Source organism: Artemia sp. Qi Xiang Cuo, chromosome 17 (genome assembly GCF_049724085.1).
Source record: "Artemia sp. Qi Xiang Cuo chromosome 17, ASM4972408v1, whole genome shotgun sequence".
Classification (NCBI taxonomy): Eukaryota; Metazoa; Arthropoda; class Branchiopoda; order Anostraca; family Artemiidae; genus Artemia; species Artemia sp. Qi Xiang Cuo.
The window spans coordinates 994,893-1,015,212 of record NC_142810.1 but is presented as its reverse complement, the minus strand read 5'-3'; the positions used below and the strand labels follow the sequence as shown (position 1 = coordinate 1,015,212).

General features: G+C 35.0%; 1 protein-coding gene across 1 annotated transcript in view; it reads left to right on the top strand.

Moving 5' to 3' along the window:
• Positions 1 to 20,320, top strand: part of LOC148941769 (uncharacterized) — a 67,948-nt gene that overhangs the window by 40,287 nt on the left and 7,341 nt on the right. The window contains exons 7-13 of the mRNA XM_089103603.1: positions 1,120 to 1,756; positions 8,064 to 8,235; positions 9,877 to 10,094; positions 12,778 to 12,907; positions 16,491 to 16,695; positions 17,685 to 17,814; positions 20,030 to 20,105. Coding sequence (XP_088959729.1) covers positions 1,120 to 1,756; positions 8,064 to 8,235; positions 9,877 to 10,094; positions 12,778 to 12,907; positions 16,491 to 16,695; positions 17,685 to 17,814; positions 20,030 to 20,105 — 1,568 coding nt within the window. The remainder of the gene's footprint in view (positions 1 to 1,119; positions 1,757 to 8,063; positions 8,236 to 9,876; positions 10,095 to 12,777; positions 12,908 to 16,490; positions 16,696 to 17,684; positions 17,815 to 20,029; positions 20,106 to 20,320) is intronic.

Sequence of the window (20,320 nt, the reverse complement as noted above, 5' to 3'; positions counted from 1 at the left end):
ACCAAATTTTTCTATGTTTTGTAAAGTTCCCCCCCCCCTAAAAAAAAATCATGGAATCGCCTTTGCGCAAAGCATTAGTTAATCTTATTTATAGATACTGGGCTTTTTTCTCTCCAAAAATAAGGAATTACATGATAAGCTTGTGAAAATATGTTGCAAAAATAAAACAACGTAACTAAAGCACAATTTTTAACGTGGAATTATTGGACAGTAATGTCTGTTTTTCTCATTGGTTAGTATATCTGAGTGGGTGCATAAGCAGTATTCAGGAGCTCAATTTCGTACTAGGAGCTCAATTCTGATGAGTAACGAAATTTAAAGTGTTCGGTGTGATCTATTTTTCTAGTCACCTTCTGCTCCCCCTTATTCTACAGTTACCTTAGGCAGGTTTTTAGGCAGAGAGGACAAATTTCCGCCGGCAGACCAGCTAAAAGACCATTGTTCTGTTGTTTATGATTGTCTGTTAAATTCTTTTTTATGTTATTTTCTTACCGCCCCAAAAATGTTTCTGCGTAAATTCATGCATCCGAGGGATTTGCTTTCTCATTGAGAGCCATGTTTGAATACGTTTCATAATAGGAGCCCAGCCCTGTTGGGTAACTCAATTAAGATTGTTGGGTATGCTCAGCTTTTACAGTTCCCTTCTGCTCCCCTATATTCGGGAGTCACATCCAATTTGGGATTTACTCAAGAGGAGGGGGTTTGGGACCTCCCTCTGAAAACCTGAATTTTTTGGGTAGTTCTTATTCAAATAGTCAAATGAAATTTATTTGTATTATTCTCCCCCCCCCCCCCACGAAAAATCTGGCTTGTGTGCCATGCCTCCGAAGGATTTGCTTACGAGGCAGAGGGAATAATTTTCCATCTGCTGCTAAAAGATCTATGCTCATTTATTTATAATTTTCATATCAGTTTTTCATAATGGTCTCTAGTTAGTTTTTTGTTTAGTTTACAGGGGATTCCGTATTTTCCCTATTTTCCTTCTTTTTTTTCTATGTTGTATCAGAGATAGATGCAGAGACGATTAGGCCTATAGACTGTATCTTTTGTAATGTATCTAATTTCAAATTGATATATCTTTCTAAAAAAAAAAATTAAAAATATGTTTTCATGTTTCAGGTTTCCATTAGAAAGCCTCGCCTTACGGCATGTTCGCATCTACCATCGGACGGATAATAAGCTATCGAAAATTTGTATTTCTCAAAAAGAGAGCGATAATTCGGAATATATAATTAAAGCTCTGAACTCAGATAAAGGTCCGGTTCTTCAGAGATCAACCGATACGGTGTATACGATCCTTGACTTTTTATCAAATTCAGTCCCACTAAGGCCAGTATTTCTACGAACCGCCCGATGTGGGCACTGTGTATTCCGAACAAAGATTCGTAAAAATTTAGTACGACATTTGCAGATGCACAGGGCCCCGCATTCCAAACCAAATACGGAGAACCCCGTCAACCCTATGCCATGTTTGGAAAGTGAAGAAAAGCATTTCGATAAAATGATCAATATGGCGTTGAGTTCGAATGAAGGGGAGAAAGTAGTAGAATTATCGGCTGAAGAGATTATGTGTCTACCCCGATTTATACCCGAGAATAAGAGATTTGTTTGTACTGTGTACGGATGTTGGTATTTAACTTTGGATGAAGAGATGCTGAAATTTCATTTGATATCTCTTCATAGTGAATCCTCATACATCTGTAAACATTGTAGTATAAAAGATCTGGCTATCGAAGATTATATTAACCATCTCAAGGTAATATTTCAAGTATTTTCCCTATTTTTTCTTGTTTAGGGCAAAGAGGGTGGGAAACTTAGAGTTTGATCTCCGTAAGGGCGTATTTTCGACACAATTGTAAAACCTTAAATGAGTAACTGCTATATGTTTCAGGAGTCATTCTTAAAGAAGTGGGACAAAAAGTCAAACGTTAGCGGAGAGGGTAGGGTATTAAGAAGGGCCAAACCCTCTCATATACGTAATCATTGTTTGTTACTAGTTTTAATGCTGCTCCTTACTTTCATTTGAAAAACTTTTTTTATTTAGTTTCTGAACGTTTTTGAGTAATACCGGGAAATCTATTCACCAGTAATGTGGTGAATAGTGTGAGAATGTGGTGAGTAGTGTTCTATATTTCTCTCAAAAAGACAGCTTGTCGTTCGCAAGTGTCGAAAGGTCATAAACAAACGTCGTTTTTGCGTGACGTTGAAATTTTTTAAAGAAAATTAATTGCGTGATTTGATTTTGAAAGCATAGATGTACTGTGGCTGCTGAATGACAATGTTTTGCCGAAGCTCCATATCTGAGCCAAGCCAGTGCAAAGAATGAGGTGAGTAATATTAGGCAATAAGAGCGATTTATAGTAATACCAATCTTAGGATTAACTGTGTGTCCTTCCTGCGGATGAAGCTTCAGTATCCTTTTAACCCTGAATATCCTTTTAACCCTGATTTCAATATATGAATTATTTATGTATATTTAGCATGCACATTCTTATTTTCATATCTATTTAAAGCTAATGTTATCTATTAAAAAAGGTTTGTGATGCCTCTAAATCAACAACCAAAGCTTTTGTTTTCATAGAAAAACGACAAAAAATGAGTGGCTTCCCGCTACAGCACTAACTAACAAATAAAAATTCAAATGGGGATAAGTCCTTTAATTAGACAGTGAAAAAGATACAAAAAATCTGACTATTTCGACCGCATACATCAGTGATCATCATCATCAGATAAACTAAAGTATTGCAATTATAACAAACTATATTTATATAGAAGAAAATAATTACTCCCGGCTCACACATAATTTCTAGCTCGTTTGCTGAGAGGAATCCTTAATAGACATGGCTCTGAAGCATAAGTGCTCCGAAAAGCGGATGAAGATTTGCTGGGTATTTTCCAGATAAATCGCCTATGGATAGTTCTGGGTACCCGGCTGACTGACCGTATTTCAAACAGTAAGCTGTACAAGAAGTATGGTTCAATCCCTTTTTCTAGGGCTATAATGAGAGAAAGGTTGGGATGCCTAGGGCTCGTTTTGCGGATGAAGGATGGCAGATTGCCGAAGATTGGCACTTTCGGCCAACCGTCTAAGGTTAAACGGAAAGCAGATCGTCCGTATCTGGGGTGGGAGGACGTCATTAAGAAAGATTTAAAGCAAATGGGAACTTCCTGGGAGAGTGTAAAAAGGGAGGCTTTGAATAGATTGGGATGGAGGAGGAGCGTGCGTAACTGTTTTGGCCTCAGGCGCCTTGGTGCTGCGGTGAACTGTTAGTAGTAGTAGTAGTAGTAGTAGTCATTAACAGGGTTCATTCAAAGTATGGAGTTCTTTAATGTTGCTTACATGTAAGTTGAATTTTTAATGAAGATAACACTAAATTCTTCTTCTTCCAACTGCAAACGAAATGTTGCTGCATATACACTTGCTTGGTTTTACACTTGCATCTACAGTTATACACTTGCTTGGTTTATCATCCCCATATATACGACGTACCTATTTTCGATATTCTTTTGTGCCGCCTTTATTAAAAATTCCACTTTTAATGAAATTCGTTAAAAATTAAAAATCCTGTATTTTTGAACTTTTGTTTGTTCTTCATAGAAGGCAGTGTGGTCTTAAAAAAATCCAAAGCACTAACGGAGCTAATCTTGGCCTAAGATATAGTCTACTCCTGAAGAAAACTTAAAGCGCAAAGAAAAACATGCCTGGATGAACAATTGAAAAATTTTCGTGAGGGCTACAACACCTTCATATTTTAATATTAGCCATACCAGCTGTAGCTCAAATATCCCAAATGTTAAGGGGAACCACCGAACGGTTTTAACAATTAGACTAAGCAAACTAATATAAAATCTAAAAGAGATAAATTAAATATTATTTTCTTACTTACCTTTACTTTTCATTGATAAAAGAATGGTGGCTGCCAAAAGGTCACAGGGAGTATATCTTTTTTTCTTTCTCTTTTTTTACATTTTTGTTGCATACATTTAGATAGATAGATAGATAGATATATAATCTTTTTTTTTCGCCAAAATCTTCATGGCAATGCCAAATTTCTTTGGTATAGTCTCATTAAAACGCATTAGTCACATTATACAAACATAGTCACATTATAATCACATTAAAAATGAATATTTAACAGAAAAAAACACTGATCAATCCTCCTGATTTTCGTTGTATATATTTGCAAAACTAGGTATAAAACTTTTCGCTAACCGCTGATGGGCACAGCGTACCGATTGAAGTTTCTCAGTAAGCACTGCAACCCTGCGCGGGAGTCCTTTTGTTGTGAGGGGAAAGGGTTTTGTGGATTGGGTGGATCAGAGATTTTCTTCCGTAATCCTTGTGGAGGCTCTCCCTTCTTTTTTTTAGAGTTTGTATTTTAAACTTTGTCAGCAGCTCTTCATACGACATTTCTGCCTGCTTTGATACCATCATTAGAGCTCTTTTCTGAGCTCTTTCGATCCTGGCGCTTTCCTCAGACGTCAGTCCAAAATGTCATACTGGAGCTGCATATTCCAGAATTGGGCGAATAAAAGATGTAGATATTCGGAGGAGATTATCTATAGGGGTGCCCTGCCTTAACGTCAGATTGATCATCTGCAGCACAGCATCACCCTCTTTTACTAGACTAGATGTGCTTGTCTCCCATTTTAAATCACTGGTAATAATAACTCCCAAGAGTTTAATCTTCCTGGCTTTAAGGGAATCAGAGACAGTTGGTAGAAAATTTGGTTCAGAAGAATTTAAAAATGAAATAGTTAAAATTGAAGATTTACTGTCATTTACTGTCATATTTGAACTGGACGCTTTAGTCTTCGCGTTATCAATTAAAAATTTGAGCTTTGCTAAATTCAATTGCTTCACAAATTTCTCCAAGGGTAAGGTCGTCAACATATTTCCAGCGGTCTTCACAATCATTAGCAATATCATTGATCATAACTAGAAAAAGAACAGGACCCAGAATGGTACTTTGAGGTACTCCACAAATCGAAACCCTTTTTAAAATCAATTGTTATTAAGTTTGGCCATTTACCAGGTTCATCAACATGCTTAAAAATAAAATGTAAAAGACTGACTGGATAATGGAATGTTGATGTATTCTTTCTGTTACCGTACTGATGAGGATCAAGGAGGGGTTCAACTTCAGCGTTTAGGCAATCATAGGCTTCTTGGCAGTGCTGCCTTCATAATTCGTCCTTCCTGTTGGTGCAATCTAAGCGGCTCATAAATAATAAGCATATTAAGAGAAGAGCAGATTTAAAAAAAAAATATATATCTTTAAGTGATGATATGAATATCAACTACTACTACTAACAACTCACTGCAATGCAAAGTCGCTTGAGGCTTAAATAGCTATGCACGCGCTGCATCCATTCCATTCTGTTCTAGGCTTCACTCCTTACCTCCTCCTATAAAGCTCCAATTGTCTTTAAACGTTTACCTTTGATCTCTTCTCACCTCGTTCAGGGACGACCTGGTTTTTGCTTGGCCCTTGTTTTCAAATATATAAGTTTAGTCCTACCCATCAAAAGTTACGCGCCTGAGAGAATTTGGCTGATTTTCGAAAAAAAGGGGAAAGACCCCCTACAAGTTATAGAACCTTAATGAAAATCACGCCATCATATTCAGCGTATCAGAGAACCCTACTATAGAGCTTTCAAGCTCATATCTGCAAAAATGTGGAATTTCGTATTTTTTGCCAGAATAATGATCACGGATGAGTTTTGTTTTTTTGTTTTTTTTTTTATTTTTTTTTTTTTTTTTTTTTTTTTTTTTAGGGGTGATCGTATCGACCTATTGGAACGGAATTAAAAGTTCTAGTGCCCTTTTTAAGTGACCATAAAAATTGGAGGGCAACTAGGCCCCCTCCCACCCTCATTTTTTCCCCAAAGTCACCCGATTAAAATTTTGAGATAGCTATTTAGTTCAGCATGGTCGAAAATATGATAACAATGTCTTTTAGGATGACTTAATCCCCCAAAGGCCCCGGGGGGAGGGCTGAGAGTTATTAACTTTGCCCATTGTTTACATACAGTTATTGGGATATTGGTTATTGGGAAGTATACAGACGTTTTCAGGGGAGATTTCTTCTGGTAGTGGGGGGGGTGGTGGGTCGGGGGTTATATGGGAGGATATTTCCATGGAGGAAGTTTTGATGGGGGAAGGGACATTGCTATGAAGGGGGCGCCGGATATCCCAGTATTATTTAAAAAATAGATCAGAAATTAAATTAAAAAAAACAAGTTTTTCAACTGAAAGTAAGGACCAGCATCAAAACTTAAAACGAACAGAAAATATTACGTACATGATTGGGTTCGCCCCCTAGTCAATACTTCGCTCTTTAAGTCAAAGACTTTTTAGTACTTTCATAAGAGCTATTTATTCTAATTAACGGCCTTTGGGATTAAGGGGTCATTATAAAGAATTGGAACAAAATTCGAAATCTAGCGTAAAGAGAGAGGTATTGACTAGGGGGGCGAACCCCTTACAATAATCATTAGAAGCACATGAATATAGAAGCTGGTTACGTGAGTTACTTTGAAAGCTATTTTCAATTAGTACTAATAAAAACGCTCGCAAAGAAAATTTAACAACTCTCGAGGAAGCCATCTAGCCAAATAAAATAAAAACTAGTATGCAAATTTGTTTTAATTAGTCATGTACGGTGAGCCAAAACCAAAACTTGAATTAACTCAAAAACGTTCAAAAATTAAATTAAAAAAACAAGTTTTTTTAACTGAAAGTAAGGAGCGATGTTAAAACTTAAAACAAACAGAAATTATTCCGTATATGAAAGGGGTTGTTCCCTCCTCAACGCCTCGCTCTTTACGCTAAAGTTTCACTTTCTCACAACTCTATTTCTTTAAACAATAAAAAACTTAGCGTAAAAAGCGAGGCCTTGAGGAGGGGACAGCCCCTTTCATATAAGGAATAATTTATGTTCGTTTTAAGTTGTAACGTCGCTCCTTACTTTCAGTTAAAAAAAAACTTGTCTTTTTTATTTAATTTTCTTTCAGTAAGGGCCATAAATTTTTTCAATATGGCCCTTTTTCTTCAGTATGGGCCATAGTTTTCTTTCAGTATGGCCCAGAAAGTTGAGTCGAAACCTGACAATGAATAGAGATAACATACAAATTTCTATAGTTTGGGCCATTATGAAAACGATCAGGAGAAGCAGGGGAAGATGGGCTACGGTAAAACAATTTTTGGGTTTTCGCCTGCGGATTTTAGGCCTATGTGGTTGGGTGAATAAATTAGATAAGCCCCGTATATGGAATTGTGCCAATAGTATGGGTAACTTGTAAGAGTGGAAACTGGCGCTAGTGTCGGCAAACTAACCATCAACGGCGTTTAACGCTTTGTGACACATGGCATTTTTTCAAGTTTTGTAAAAGTTTTTCTGTCAGAAACGTAGATCAGGCGCTTGTTACTACACCAATTTTGAACAAGTACACAAATTAAATTTAGTTATTTTTATTTTTATACTTTAAAAAAATGCCAAGTATCACCAAACGAAAGATAGCGTTGAGGGTTTTTTGTCGTAACTAGCGCCAGATCCCACTCTCGCAAGTTACCCATACTCTTTAGAATAGTCCTTATTGCCCCCTAATTCTATTAATACCGAATTTTATAACCCGTGTCTTAGCAATGGGTGGATAAATTCAAATTCACTTAATTTTTGGAGGTAAATTCAATTAAACTTAATTTCCTGGTTTCATATGCCTCATCTGTGCAAATCTGCTCTTACTTTCATGGGTATCGAATTTTAGCTACCCATATTTTAACAATGGGTAGGTAGATTCACTTAAATGGATTTTCTACCTTAGTTTAAGATACCCTATCTATACAAAGTGTTCAGTGTTCCTTTTTTAGCGAATTCCACCTACCCATCTTTTAGTAACAAATAGGTGAATTCAAATAGAATTTATACCTTAATTTCGGGTCCATACCCAACGTTTTTAGTGCTCCTAATTCCATTGGTAGCGAATTTCTGTTGCCCATAATTGAGTAGTATGTTGGCCATATTAAGGGGTAAGTAAACTAATTAGGCTTAATTTTCTAGTTCCACGGGCCCCGTCTATACAAGTGTCCTCAATGCTCATACTTCCATTGGCAGCGAACACCTATGGGGAGACATATTGTTGACAAACATGGAAATAAGTACCCAAGGGAGCCTATTGTCATTCGCGAATTTGATGAGGATTTTGAGGGAGAGGATGACTTTTCACAAATCAGTAAGTCAGGTTTGGATTTTATTTTTATGATATTACTTTCGTCAATGCTTCGAGAAATTGATTATCAGTTGTCAGTAGGTTTAGTAGCAGCAGTATTCGGGAAAGAATAACTTTCTTCAAGTTGATAGGTGGAAACTTTGCTTCTCAGATAATAATTACTTAAATATTTAAATTAATTCCGAAGAAAAGAAGAAAAGGCCGAAGAAGAGGAAGCGGGAGAAGATATACCGATAAGTAATTATGGTCTATGGCCTCTAATTTCTACCAAAATGGTACAATTGTTGAATCTAACGCTTTACACAAATTAGGCTACGTTTGGTTTAATAATACTTAATATATACTTTAACGCCAATTTTGGACGGAAGTCCCTCAAATTATACCACTCTCAAAAACATGGGCTCTTCATGTTCACCTATGCAGCCGTAAAATCAATTTTAGCCGCAATCCGGAGTGGTCGCGCTCGTGTTCAGAATGTTGTCTCATCTCAGACGCGATTCATTAGCCACATTCTTGCTCCAATTCCATTTTCTTTCTTTCTTCATATGTTGTTCTATATAAGAATACTCCCTAAGGGATGTGTTTGTTTCGACACTTTATCTAAATGGTGTAACTATCCTTGCGAACTGCGAAGGCTGATTTGGCCCCCCAACATACAATTGAAGAAATAGAGGCAAAAAACGAATGTGGCAAATTTTCCTAGTTTTGTCCTCTGAATCTCCCGAGTCGTCTAGAAACTAGTTTCCTGAATATTCTAGCTTCTTGCAGTTCTTATATTCTGATTCTTGTCATCTAACTTCACAAGAGAGTTTCCCTCTTGAATCCCTCCCAGTAAGTTCCCATTACTTTTAAATCTTTGCTTATGACATCTTCACATCCCAACCGAGGACGACCTGCTTTCTATTTAGCCCTAGATCGTTGGTCGAAAAAGAAAATCTTCGGCAGTCTGCCATGCTTTTTCCGCAGGACGTGTCTTAGGCATCTCAACCTTTCTCTCATTATAGCCCTAGAAAATGGGATTGAACCACACTTTTCGTACAGTCTACTGTTTGAAATACGGTCTCTCAGCCGGTTACCCAGAACAGTCAGTAGGCAATTTCTCTGGAAAATATTTAGTAAATCTTAATCCGCTTTTTGGAGCGCCCATGCTTCAGAGGCATATCTGACCACTGTCACAATGTAGCTTCCAATATTCTATTCTTGGTTTGCAGACTTATCTTCCTATTCTTCCAAACTTTTTTTTAACTGTGAAAAAACACCACTTTTCTACTTTATTAGAATTTTACTTTTAGTACTGTCGCTAATTCTTCCTCACCAAACAAATCTACTTTCATATCCCAGGTATCACAAACTTTTTCATTTTCCTCTATATCTTTTCCTACAACTCTATCTTGGTTTAGCACATTCTCAAAATGTTCTGCCCATCTCTCTATAACTCTTTTCTCATCAGTAATTGTGGCCCCGTTCCTATCTTTAACTGGGACAAGTCCGGATTGACTACCCCCCCCCCCCTCAATTTATTAACTTGCCAGTACAATATTTTACTATTATGCTATATCATGCTGTGGGATTTAGAGGGGATGTTTTTATGTTAAGGATATTGTCAGTAATTGCTATTAAATAAATTAAAATTCATCTTTCCAGCGATACAAGTGCCAGAAAAAGAGATACCAAAGAATCTGCCATGGCGGTGTAGCATGTGTAGATACAGCGCCAATACGGAGATTGAGATTCGCTATCATGCCAGAATGCAACACGGCATTAAGACTCAATATACTTGTGGCATCTGTACCTCAAGTTTTGTAACAGTTGATCTCCTGGCACAGCATCATATGATCAAACATGCAGGTTTTGAAATTGAGGTAGGGAGGTTCATTTCAACTTCTATTGTTTATTTGAAAGAAAAATCCGTTGAATTGTTGTTGTTTTTTAATTTGACAATTTTTACTATTTAAATTTATGTCGAAGTTGTATTAAACTTGTCCACAAAATGAAACTGCTTCCGAACGTAATTAATTTTATTACGTAATACGTGCATGTAAACAAAAGTCAGACTTTAAGAAATGTGTCAAAGTCCCATTATGTCAACAAAATTGTTTCATTTCAATGTTTATTGTTATGTCAACGCAAACAAAATTGGACATGAAAGTTTTTTGTGCTAAAAAATTATTTTATATATATATATATATATATATATATATATATATATATATATATATATATATATATATATATATATATATATATATATATATATATAATTTATGTGAGTTTCCTAAAACAAAACCATATAGCATAGTTGCTGTTTCTTTATTATTTGTATAAGATTTGCAAGAAATTGACATCATGACATCACAATTTTCAACGCTGGGAAACACGTTTCATATTCTAACCTAGTTGTCAAATTCCTAAATTAACACTGGATAATACAGTTTTGTAATTTTTAAAAACTGGGCAACATAGTTTTTAAGACCGGGTAGTACATCTTTGTAATTCTCAAAATATTTCGAAAGCTCGTAAACTAAAGTTGGACCAGCACTTTTTGATGATGGGAAATAAGTTTTACAGCACTGGGTAGCACAGTTCATTTTTGTAATTCCAAACTTAGTAGGGGTGTTCCCAAATTAACACTAGAGAGCATTGTTTTTCGAACTATAAAATCAGGACAACCTAGTTTTTTACACTGGGTAGCTTTTTTTGTAGTTCCTAACTTATTAGGGAAGCTATTAGATTAACCCTCGGTAACGTATTTTTTTAATTTTGTGAAAACTGTGAAGAATTTGGGGATCCCGATTTTTAACACTGAGACATATGCTTTTTAATTCTTAACCTATTAGAAAAGTTCCTAACACAGCATCGGGCAATGCTGTTCCATTTCAAAAAGTTTATTATCCTTTTTTCTAGAGCTAAAATGAGTGATAGGTTGAGACGTCTTGGACGCATTTTGCGGATGAAGGATGACTTATTGCCATCTATTTTTTGGCCAACCATCTAGGGCTAAACGAAAAGCGGTTCATCTCCGAATGGAGTGAGAGTAGGTCATAAGGAAATATTTAAGGGGGTTTCTTTATTTAAGGGGATTACTTAAAGGAATAATATATAATGGGAGCTTCTTGGGAGGGTGTAAAGAGGGAGGCTTTGAATATGTTGGGATGGAAGAGGAGAGCGAGTTGCTTTTTTGGCCTCAGGCGACTTGATGCTACAGTGAGTTGTTAGTAACAGTAGTAGCAGTAGCGATGTAACTTTTCACGCTGAATCGGAATTCTGTCATTGGCGACAGTTTTTGCAAAATTGTTGTTTTAATTTTGTTTTCGAGCGATTTTGGGTCCTTTAGATTTATGTCTTTAATTGCTTATGAAAGTTGTCTAATTTGGCTTTGTACGGTAGATTCAAAAATTTCTAGTGCTAAATCCAAGGATCTTCTTTATCCCACCTTAAATGATTCTTACAAAACTCGAGTTTATCCGCATTACCTATGGAGGGGTGCGTGTAACTCAACCCCGTTTAATTCAAGTCTTGTACAACTCAACCCATTTGATTCAACTTTTGTTCAATTCCACCCCCAATCAGCTCAACCCCTGTTCAACTCCACCCTCAATTAACTCATCCCCCTCCAGTTCAACCTCCATCGACTCAACCACCATTCAAATCAATCCAATTCAACCTACTTAAACTGTTGCTGGAATTGAGTTTAAGTGGGGTTGAGCCAAACGGTGTTGAATGGTGCGGGGATTGAGTTGAATGAGGGTTAAGTCACAGAGAGGTTAGGTTATATGGAAACCGCCACGGAGGCTAATAACTGTGTCCTGTTGTAATATGCTCTTTTTGTTCTATCCCTAGAAGCTATTCAGCTTAATTTTTCTTCAAATATTTCTTTTTTATTGTATGTTAGTGGGTTTCAAACAAATTAATCAGTTAATTGTTCAGTTTAATCATTTAATTGTTTTTCTTTTGTCGAGGTGTTTTTATTGTTGTTTTTTTTTGCCAGATATTTTTATACCAAATCAATAAGGTATAGCATTACCTGGCATTAATTTACTTCAATACCTTCTAAGACCACATTGGCTTAACGAAAACGAAACTTGAACTTACTTCAACATTTTTGCATGATAAACAATGGTTGGTGTTGCGTTGGCACCGATCTCCTGATTCACTGCCTTTGGCTGGGAGTGCATTGAGTATTTGGGGGCAAATAATTAGACAATTCCTGTGTTTTCGCCCCAGATTTCTCCAGGTACCCATTTAAAGTTGGGTCGACTCTGGCTGAGGGTACAAAGTCACACCATTTAACCCGTTCCAAACCAAATAAGAAGCAACACCAGGACTCGAACCCCTTTTCACAGGATTTCATGTCCAGTGCGCTAACCACTTTGGCCAAAAACGAAGAAAAGAAATAATAAAGAAATTAAACGAGGGGGATTTTCAGCTGATGAAAATCACTTCTTTCCCTTTCTGAAAATCCCTCTCGTTTGGTTTCTTCATTTTATTTTTCCTCGTTTTTCTGGAACGTCACTTAATTGATATCTTTCGTTTTTGATTTACCAGATATTGGCGGCTTATTACTATCGCTATGGAATTGATGTGACTGCTGGGTTGGCAATGGAGGCCAAAGTGGCTCTTGAAGAAGCGAAGCCGTTGTGGAATCGGGATATGCCCCGTTCGAACCACATTAGAGGCAAGTTTGTTTTTGTTTTGTTTTTTTCGCTCTTATTGAGGAGGCGAAGCCATTGTGGAATAGGGATATGCTCCGTTCGAACCGTACTAGAGGCAAGTTTTTTTTATTTGTTTGTTTGTTGTTTTTTTTTAGCACTGTAATTTTTTATACTTTTTAGAACATGACACTTTAAATTAATGATTTTTCGTGACTTTTTTTTTCTCTTGTTTTTACTTTTCTATTGCATTATTGTACAGCATAAAATAGGGTAAAGAAATAAATTATTATTTTCGAAAGGCAGCGAAAAAAAAGGCAGAAGAATAATTAGAGTAACCAGAAGAACCAATATTACCCCAACCGAGAGCAGAGCTGGAGCGGCTATCTTAAATTAAATCACTCTGTAGATAAAGTTGATGAAAAAGAATGAAACTTGAAAAATAATAACTGAAAGGTTTGCTGTTCAAGGTCTAATATGAATGACAAAGTTACTTTGAAAAGAGAAAAACAATTGAGTGAATTAGAGATAGATGGAGAGATAGGTAGAGAGATATTTATTAGAAAAAAGACTATCACAAACCCTAGTGGGCCGAATTCGCATTTCTCAGTCAAAAAAATACAATAACAAAATAATAAAATAACAACATATAGTTATCGAAACGAAACACAACAGGTAACGGTCAGAAAATACAAAATACAAAAGTCATAATTATAAAATACTTTATAGGCTATAATATAAAAAGATAAACATAATAACAAATAAAATAGCAAAATTTTCAAAAATAAAAAAATAATATATACAAAACCATTTAAATTTTTGGCAAACTTACGGGTCATGATTTTGGGTGATTTTATTTGTAAAAAAGGGAATAAAAGTTTTTTTTGTAACGGAAGGTAGAAAAGGGTATGGAAGATAGGATTGGGATGAGATGGGATACTATAGGGGGATGGCGATTTCTTATGGGTGAGCGGCTGCTAGGAAAAAGGTTTTCAGTATGTGGGTTTATTTGTACTGACTTCCTGAAACGGAGGCACAAATTTTTTCTTCTGGACTCGAGGGTATCAAGTTTTGAAGTTTTAAGAAGGTATGAAGTTTTAAGAAGGGTATCAAGTTTTAAGAAGGTATGAATATGGGATCTTGCCTTCCTTATAAATAATTCTCAGGGCTCTTTTTTGACGCAAATATTGACGAAGACCACACTGCCTTTCCATATCAAACAAACACAACTTAAAAACAAAAGGGTTTTTTTTTTTTTTTTTTTTGCACTGTCTTGGAGAAAAAATTTCCCTATTGTTTTTAAGTTGTGTTTGTTTGGTCTTTTTTGAATATTTTCGATTTTTTTGGTTGCTTCAATTGATAGGCCCGGGTGCCAGACAGGACAAGCGTACTTGAGCAAAAGACGTACAACAGAAATATATACCTTTAGTAAGTGAGATGGGGGGGGGGGACTAAATTTATTCGGAAGTTTCAGAAGAGGAAGTGACAAGTTTGCTTGACGGAGGATGTTATTTACATGGGTGTCCCACTTCAGATCAGAAGTTATGGTAACACTTAGGAGTTTAAAGGAAGTAGCTGAAATCTGAGGAGGAATATAATGAAGGAAAAGACGAGGGGACTTGAAGAAGCTGACAGATAATATGGTGGATTTACAAGGATTAACCGTCATATCAAGAGAAGAAACCTCGCCTGCAATTAGTCAAGTGAACACCATAACAATTTATTTCAGTGCCATCTACCTAAGAAATAGGGTAAAACAAATGAACAAGGAAAATTTTCAGCCAGCAGAAACTAGAAAATAATAAAAATATTGACAAGCGTAGAAATACAAGCTAAAGAAAAGAAAATAAGGAAAAATTTCTGCTAGCGAAAACCAGAAAATAATTCCAATATTTTAGTCAAGACATCTGCTCAGCTGTTCTTTGTGTAAAAAGAAGAACAAATTAAAATTGAAGAAAATTCGCAAAGCGAAATTTTTTTTCAGTGCCATCTACATAAAACATAATGCAGGAATAATCAAAAAAGGAAAAATTCAGCCAAGACACCCGCTCAGACGTTTTCAGCGTGAAAAGACGATCGATATAAGACAAAAATTTGCGATGTAGAACAAGTATTGTCTTTCCGTGCCATTTACATAAGAATTAAAGTAGGAATAAGTAAAAAGGGAGAATTTCAACCAGTGAAAACCAAAATGTAGTTTCTTTTTTTGGGTCTGAACATCTGCTCAGCCATCCTAAGTGTCAAACGAAAAACAATATAAAGTAGAAAAAAATTTGCTTAGCGAAATGTGTCTCAGTTCTAAATAAAAAATAATGTAGGAATAAGCAAACAAGGAAAATTTTACTAAAAATGACCAGAAAATAAATCAAATATTTTGGTCGAGACATTCGTTCAGCCGCTCTCAGTTTAAGAAAAATAACAATATAAAACAGAATAAAAATTGGCGAAATTAAACAAAAAGATGGTGATAACGGTATGCCAATATAGATAGATAAACATTTTACTTTGTTATTAAAAAAAAAAGCGCAACTCGATTTAACAAAAAACTAAACAAAAGCATAAAAAAAAAAGTCCTGGGAGTGTCTGTATCTTCTAATCATCTTTTAACTTCCAATTATACGAAAAAAAATTAAAAAAAAAACTATTTTAAACATTTGGAAAAAGGAAAAAAGTTTTCATTTAAATAATAAAACATACGGAAAATCATGAGAAAAAAAGGGAAAAAAAGAAAGAAAATACGATTCTCAAATGAATCCTAGGAAATAAATAATATATTAATTATAATATACTTGGGGGAAAAGGTATGTGGGAAAGGGGCTGGTTCCCCTTAATTCCTTTTTACTCTTAAAAAGGACATTAGTACTTTGAATTTTCAATCAAATTGGGCCATTCTGAAGTATATGATTGTATTTGACTGTATTTTTTGTCCTAGGTGATTTGGTGGGCTAATAGGATTGAGGCCTTGTCCTCTTATTTGTCATAAACTACTAAAGCAGGAAAACACTTTTTTTTTTTTACCGAATAGTTACCTTGAAAACATTATAAATTAGGGTTATATCCAGAACTTTGGGGAGGGGGGAGGGGCAAAGGTACAGTTTAATTGGAAGCAATTTCATGGGAATCCTACAAATAGAAACTCTTGGGACCTAGTGGAGTACTTTAATCGGAGGAGGATATAAACATGAAATAAAATGAGTTTATTAATTCGGTAGTTTAAGTTTATTAATATAAAAATCGTATTAATTCGGTAGACGGGTACCTACACTCAAAGAAATTTGTCCCAAGAAAATTTAAGCAGCTGACCTTGAGAGTCCAGGTGATGGCAGGCTTCAAAATTCTATGTGATAGTCTGTGGATCGCCGGATTACTAAAATCCCTGATGCCTGCTTATATCTCAACCAAGAAACTTCAACCTGAAGTTTGACTCTGTCTCAAAACTTTATTTTTTAAAACAATAAAAAACTTTTTAAAACAATAAAGGGGCGAGAAACTGTCTATGCACACAACATCGCCATCCTTTTTTATGGAAAAAAAGGGAAAAAAAGAAAGAAAATACGATTCTCAAATGAATCCTAGGAAATAAATAATATTCATTAATTCTCCTTTCAGGGATAATGCTTGATCAAGAAATAGAAATACCCAGTTTTGATGACGATGAAGATTTTATCAATGCCCTTGAAGAACGGCATGAGATACATGGGTCCTACGGTATGCCATTTCAACAACAATTTTCTTGTCCAAAGTGTCCTAAGTACAAGAGCACAGACGCTTATCAGCTGAAAAACCACTTGCTTCGGGAATTTAATTTCAAAAGGTAACTTATCTCTGTTTCTCTCTCTCTCTCTCTCTCTCTCTCTCTCTCTCTCTCTCTCTCTCTCTCTCTCTCTCTCTCTCTCTCTCTCTCTCTCTCTCTCTCTCTCTCTCTCTCTCTCTCTCTCTTTCTCTCTCTCTCTCTCTCTCTCTCTATCTCTATCTCTATCTAGGTACTATGACTTTAATTTATTTTCTTTTTTTACTTCTCTTTTAAGTTTGCAACGTTTATGTAATCGAATTCATGCCACCTTTTCCCTAAAGATGCTTATTTTAAAATGGAAAGTCGTCTGGTATATTAGCCAAGATTTAAAATTTAATAACTATTTAAAAAAAAATTTACTATCACAAACGAAGAGAGGCCAAAATTGTATTTCGGAGACAAAATTGAAAGATGAAACAAAAAACAAGCCAATAAAATGAGAAGAAGGGAAAATTCGTTTGATATCAAACACATAAAATTATTTAAAATCATATCTTGAAGCAAATCAAGGAAAAGAGTACGAAATAGATGCAGTCTGAGAAACAGTATTGGGTGGAAGGAATCTGAAGGAGATTAATGAAATTCAGAGAGGAAAGAAACTAACAAAATGAAAAATAAAATCAAAAAGGGTGAAAAAAAGATTGAAAGGGTGAAGGAGATTGGCTTGTGGAGAAAGTGTTTTCCGTGTGAAGGTTTAGTACTCCATTTCTTGAAGAAAAAGCATAACGTAAATCTCCTTTTAAGTAAAGCCCCTGCATATAGTAGTGAAGAGAGAGAAATGTATGAACAAAAACAAAAAAAAAAGACTGATAAACCAGATTACTATTATACATATATAAAAGAAATTGAAATATCCTTCAGTAACCCTCCCCCTCCTCCCTGCCGGTGTTAAATATATTTCTTATAAAACAGTTTTTCTACTTCCGCTATTATAATATAATATGTAAATTATATATAATAATTAGCTGAAGTATAATATATAATTATAAATCATTTTCAAATGTTTCTAGGTACCAATGTGGAATTTGTGATTACGGGGCGTTGGCGAAAAATCGGGTCAAACGTCATCTAAGTTCAGCTCATCCCCTGTCTAGTGGACCCTTACATGTTGTTCCCCTAGACTGCGATATTGAGGAATATGTAAGTTACTTTTTTTCTTAATAAGCCTGGAGTTCATTGTTCTTATAATAATATAACATAACATATTCTTAATTTAGAACATATTCTCCAACAATCACTAGAAAAGAAAAAAAAACTAGCCAATCACTACGCTAATGTACTTAGGTATAGTTAGAATTGCCACTATTCTGAGAAAATATTCCTTTATAAACTATCACCGAACCACTAGAAAGCATGGAAAAAATTAACAAACTAACTAAATCACTGGTTACTAATTACTGCTCATTTTATTTGTATTTAAACATGAATTGGCCACTTTAAGAAAAAAAACATTTCAAATATTTATTTATATAATTTATCATGTTAGAGTTTATTTATTTATATCTGAATCTCGAGGTGTCCCAGTTTTGAAAAAAATAGGACTTACTTGAATACCCAGTGATTGCTAGCCTAGGGTAGCGTCACTCACAAACTTACTAAATCACAGTGGTAATTTATTTAAATTTAAACCTGGTGTTGCCACTGTTCTATTAAAAATATCTCCAGATGTATTGTCCAACAATATAAGAATAGAAGAAAAACAGCGCGGAAATCACGACGTTGAACCGCTAATCTAGTATAAAATATCTCTGGCTACGTATATCTAAAATACTAATTTAGGCAAACTATTTAAGACAAGTAAATGATAAATCACCTGCCACTTTCGAATTCGTATGCAGCTTCTAAGAGCCATAATGTTCACCTAGTCATTTTAATTTTAATGAAAACAAAGCATGTTAAACACCGGAAGAATCAAAGATGGAGGGATATAATCAAATAATCTGTTGCGGAGGAGGATAATTGTGTTTAAATAGTTCAGGCTATAAGAATAGCATTTGCTTGAGCTTAAAGTCGGAAAAGGTTATCCAAGACTATAGTCAGCCAATCCCAACTAGTCAAGACTCGTCTAAAACAACCGACGTTATGTCCAAGATTAGTTTTAAATAGTCTGTGTTTAGCAAGGTACATTTTAGTCAAATATTTTATGCATGATTTGACAGTTTTCTTAGGGTTCGGGTTTTATCCCATAAACTTCATCAGGTTTGCCAGAGGTCTCGTCATAATGATCTATTAATGGTCATTTGGCTGTTTCTTATGAATAAGCTATTATTAATAAACACTGTATTATATATTATAATATTATATGATATTAATTATATTATTGTTTATAAGTTTTTAATAATGCAAGACGGAGGCTCCAAAACCACTAGAGGGTACAGAAGTCCGCTAAAGGACTCATTTCAGCATTTGGAATAACTTGGTTGGACTCTCCAGCGCGTTTATTACCCAACTTTGAGACTCCCCTCCCCCTGATGAAGGACCATACGCCAGACTCCAACAAATTAGAAATAATTGTCCCTAATTAATTACTTGCCCAGTTTCTAGTACAGAGAAATATCGTAATTCGTTTGTCTTTTATTTTACTCAGCAGGTTAGTTTTTATTTTTAAGTGAAATTTTTTTGTTGTTTACTTTTCTCTTTCACGACGTAACTTTGCTAGGATTTTCTCTTTTGTTTAATAATAGATCTTATTTTAGAAGTATTTTATTTCATTCTAAAAGTAATTTATATTCATTTATATGTATAATTGATGTAGTCTTCTATAATACATGGTCACTCTTGTAAACTAATAACCCCTTGAAATCTCTTGACCTTGAGGTATCACTTGCTACTTTATATTTTTGATACTGCTTATTATCCATCACATGAATTGCTCGATGAGTTTTAATAAGAGTTAGAATACGTGGCGTAAGAATAAATATAATATTAACGGATCCTTTAGGTCCAATCAAAATTGAATTTTCAAATTTTGACCTTTTTTTCGATCTATAAAACAAATTTTGATCGATCTATAAATTTTGACCATAATTACGGAAATAGTATTTAACATAAGATTTCAGGTTAGGAAATTGTCTGAAAAGAGATGGAAAAAAATACGAAATTCGAAAAATTACAGCAAAAATAAAAAACAATTCTTAAACATGCTCGAACAAAAGAAATGATTTGTTTTCTCTCAGAACGTATAGGGACTACTAGATTTCCACATACTGCGCTGTTAGGAATATAATTTATAAGAAGAGCTTCAGTTACCTCAAGGAGATTAGTCGGATTCCTAATTCGCTCGAGTTATTGAGCTTCAGCAATTTATACCAGTATAATTTTGTTTTGTTGCTAAGTTGCAATATTTATTTTTCAGATAAGTGGTGTTATTACTCACCAATCCCGACTCATGAACAAGCTGAGGAGCAAGAAAAGAAAGTCCTCTAAAGAAAGTAAGTTTTCTTGCGTAGCTTTAATGTAGCAAGGACAGTGGAAATCCTTTTGTTAAGGGGATACTACCTTAACATGTATATCTCCAAACATCAGCAAAAATTGTCAATTTAATAATTAATGAAAAATCCTCCAGGGCAGTTCAGCAGTTTATGGTAGTAGAGGCTGCTAAATTTAAAAAATAAATATGAATAAATTTACAAATAAAAATAAATTT